The sequence below is a fragment of the Pseudophryne corroboree genome, chromosome 6 (assembly GCF_028390025.1).
Source record: "Pseudophryne corroboree isolate aPseCor3 chromosome 6, aPseCor3.hap2, whole genome shotgun sequence".
Lineage (NCBI taxonomy): Eukaryota > Metazoa > Chordata > Amphibia > Anura > Myobatrachidae > Pseudophryne > Pseudophryne corroboree.
The window spans coordinates 11,460,300-11,464,257 of NC_086449.1; the positions used below are offsets into that span (position 1 = coordinate 11,460,300).

Sequence of the window (3,958 nt, forward strand, 5' to 3'; positions counted from 1 at the left end):
TGCACACTGACAGCATGCATCCCCCTGTACCCCCATCCTGTATACGCTGGTACTATGCATATCCGCTGTGGTCCCACCCTTTTATACTGGTTCTATGCAGCCCCACCTGTGCCCATGCAGCACCACCTGAACTTCATCAGCAACTTGATAGGTGCTATAGTTTTGTCAGAAAACACATTTGTGTACATGCATTACCTCCATACACTATAACTGATGTCTAACCTGCGTACATGTAGTTGCTGAATGAGATCCAGTACGATGTCCTCTGTATGCTCCTGTGACAGTGATATCAATGGTTCATTGTGTTTTATGAATTGCTTAATCAGACGCCTCAGTGTTGTGAATGTGTTTGTTTTGTTCTGCACCTTTTTAAGTCTTGATATAAATTTTATGTCATTTGGACATTGAAGGAGGTGAGGGAGGTGATGTGAGGTGCTTATTGTACATTATATTGGACCTCATTATGGTCCAATTGATGTTGCTACTTATTATTGGTTCTTTGCTCATGTGCAGGACCCGTTGAGTGCAGCACAAATGGGTCCTGTGATATAGGAAGTGAAACCATGTTTCACTGCAGGTGGGGAAGATGTAACATGTGCAGAGAGAGTTAGATTTGGATGGGTTATATTGTTTCTGTGCAGCGTAAATACTGGCTACTTTTTTTTCTACACTGCAATTTAGAATTCAGTTTGAACACACCCCACCCAAATGTAATTCTCTCTGCACACGTTACCTCTGCCCCCCTGCAGTGCAACATGGTTTTGCCCAATTACTTACTTTTTTGGTTTGCTAAAAAACCTGAATAAAGCCCTTAGTGACAATCGTGAGGATGTTGAAGATGATGAATATCCCGGGAAGGCCTTACACATCAAAAACAAATGAAAATATGGAAATAATTTAGAAAATTTTCAAATTGATGAGCAATTCAGCATCCAAGTGATAGCAAGAATGGCAATCATCGACAAATAAACTACAGTATTAGGCAAGTTCTTAATATGACAAAAAAAAATTCTAAGATGGATCCAAGGCTTCTCACTGATGATCAGAATGAAACTTGAAAGCAAAATTGTACAGACATTTTGAGACAAATTTAAGTGGATAATACCTGTGATAAAATATGTATCTTCCTGTATGATTCTTAGACAAAACACCAATACATGCACTGGTAAACACCATCATCACAAAGAATGAAGAAAGCACGTCAAAGCAAATCCAATTTCTAAGCCATGTTAATTGTTTTCTTTAATATCAAGGGTGTTATTTTAGGGGGTACAAGAAGGTGCAACAATGAGTTAACATTACTACAACAATGTTCTTGAAACTTTCTGGGAAAGAATTAGAAAAGGCAAGAGTTGTGTAAAAATGTGTGTCTAACGCAGTGAAAAAATGGTTTAATCCTTCATAAGGATAACGCACCAGCCCACACAGCTTTCTTTGTGAAGCAGTTTTTGGCCGAGAAACAGACTGCAATGCTAGAACACCCTCCGTACTCATCAGACCTACGTGGCATCATGTGACTTCTTTCTTGTCCATAAAGTCAAATCTGTACACAAGAGTACCTGTTTTGCATCAGTTACTGATATATTCTATTGATGGCACTACTATATCCTCTTGACCTAAAGTACACTGTCTTGGAGTAATCCTTGACTCCTCCCTCTCCTTCAAACCACACATTCAGCACCTCTCACATACCTGCCGATTTCATCTAAAAAATATTTCCAGGATCAGACCCTTTTTGACCCAGGATGATACTAATCCAATCACTGGTCATCTCCAGACTGGACTACTGTAATCTCTTCCTGACTGCCATTCCTGACAAATACCTCTCTCCACTCCAATCTATCCTCAATGCTGCTGCTCGGCTCATCTTCCTCACCAAATGCACTACGGCCACCTCTCCTCTCTTACAAGACTTTCCCTGGCTCCCCTTCCCTTTCAGAATCCATTTCAAGCTTCTCACACTCACTTACAAAGCCCTCACCCACTCCTCTCCCATCTACATCTCTGACCTTATCTCCCTTTACACACCCATCCATCCTCTTCGCTCTGCTAATGCATGCCAACTCTCCTGCCTACGGATTACTTCCTCCCACTCCTACCTCCAAGATTTTTCACGTGCTGCGCCACTTCTCTGTAATTCCCTACCTCTAATCCTCAGACTCTCCACTTCTCTACAAAACTTCAAATGGGCTCTCAAGACCCACTTCTTCTCCCACCAAATTTCATCCTAACCCTCTGTTCCACGCTCTCTATGTACCCTGTCTGTGTCACGCCTCTCTGTCTACCCCTCCACTTTAGAATGTAAGCTCTCACGAGTAGGGCTCTCTTCCCTCATGTGCTTATCCTTTTTATTACTTTGATAATCTTCAACTGCACCAAATCCAGCAGTCTTCTGCCACCTGATACTTATTCCAGTGTCATCTGCTGATGTTGCTATGTTGTTTACCCTGTACTTGTCCTATATTGTCGTCAACTGTAAGTTGCTGTTTTCCTGTTTGATTATTTGTTTATGTACTCTGCAACTGGGCACATCGGAACTCTTGTGGTGCCATATAAATAAAAGATAATAATAATTATAATAATATAGAAGAAAACAACGGAGCTGTGGAGAAATATGACAGATTGTTTTGTTATTTAATAGCCACACCTCGTTTTATAACAAAATTGGTGCTAGGTGGCCAATATAACTAATTTCAAAATATTTAATATAATATAAATAACCAGAACTCGCAAATAAAAGACAAAATTACAGTGTATCTACATCTGTTTGTGCACTAGTCGTATAATGCCTCTTTTCACCTCTTGGTTCCTCAGGCTGTATATAAGAGGATTAAGCATTGGTGTCACTACTGTGTAGAAGACAGCAGCCATCTTGTCTTGGTTTTCAATCACATTGGAGTGGGAGCGTAGATAAGTGAAGAAGACTGACACATAGAAGATGGAGGAACACATGACATGTGAAGAACATGTACTGAATGCTTTCTGTCTGCCCTCAGCAGACTTCATCCGTAGAATGGAAGAAATGATTAATGTGTATGAGATCAGGATGACTATAAATGAACCTTGGGCACAGGACACTATAGCGAGAATTGTTATCATCTCACATACCTTAGTGTCAGAGCAGGACAGCTTAATCAGTGGAGGGATGTCACAGTAGAAGTGGTCTATAATGTGGGAGTCACAGAATTCTAAACAGAATATACAACTTGTTAGCATGGATGACTGCAAGAAGCTAATTGTGAAAGATAGTACAACCAGACATGAACATTTTTTCTTGGTCATTATACAGATATAATGGAGAGGGTGACAGATGGCAACATACCGGTCATATGCCATATTTGCGAGAAGTATCACCTCAGTACCTGCTAGTCCAGCAAATAAAAAGAACTGAAAGGCACATCCAACAAATGAGATTGCCTTCTTTGTGGAGATAAGGTCGGAGAGCATTTTAGGAGTTACAACTGAGGAGTAGAAAAGGTCCACCAGGGAGAGGTAGCTCAGGAAGAAGTACATCGGAGTGTGCAGTTTAGATGTAATATAGACAATAGCCATCATACCGATGTTTCCCAATACAGTCACCATGTAGACATGTAAGAAGAGTATGAAGAGGAATAGTTCAAGTTCTACATTGTCAGTGAGTCCAGAAAACACAAACACAAACACTTGGGTCTTGTTTGTAACATTCATTAATTATCTGTCTAGTGATGAAATGAAAATTGATTTCAGATATCACAAATTTTCAATTTTATAACTTGCAAAATTAACTTAGCTAAAGCAATACCCAACACCAGATCATTTCAGTAATCTTTAAAAATTAAAAAAAATTATAAAAACAAAAACAAAATGTGATTATGCAAATTTGAATTAACACAATCATCTTTTTCTGATGTAGATATATATGGACTGTAATCCCGTTAGACTGAAAACTTTTAAATTAAAATCTAATCAATATTGCTAC

The 3,958-nt window shown here is 39.3% G+C and overlaps 1 protein-coding gene across 1 annotated transcript; it reads right to left on the reverse strand.

The window, feature by feature from the left end:
- Positions 1–2,757: 2,757 nt before the first annotated feature.
- LOC134933962 (olfactory receptor 5B12-like) lies at positions 2,758–3,687 on the reverse strand. Its single transcript, XM_063929495.1, has one exon. It carries the CDS (start codon positions 3,685–3,687, stop codon positions 2,758–2,760), a length of 930 nt encoding a protein of 309 aa, XP_063785565.1.
- Between the last annotated feature and the right edge of the window lie 271 nt (positions 3,688–3,958).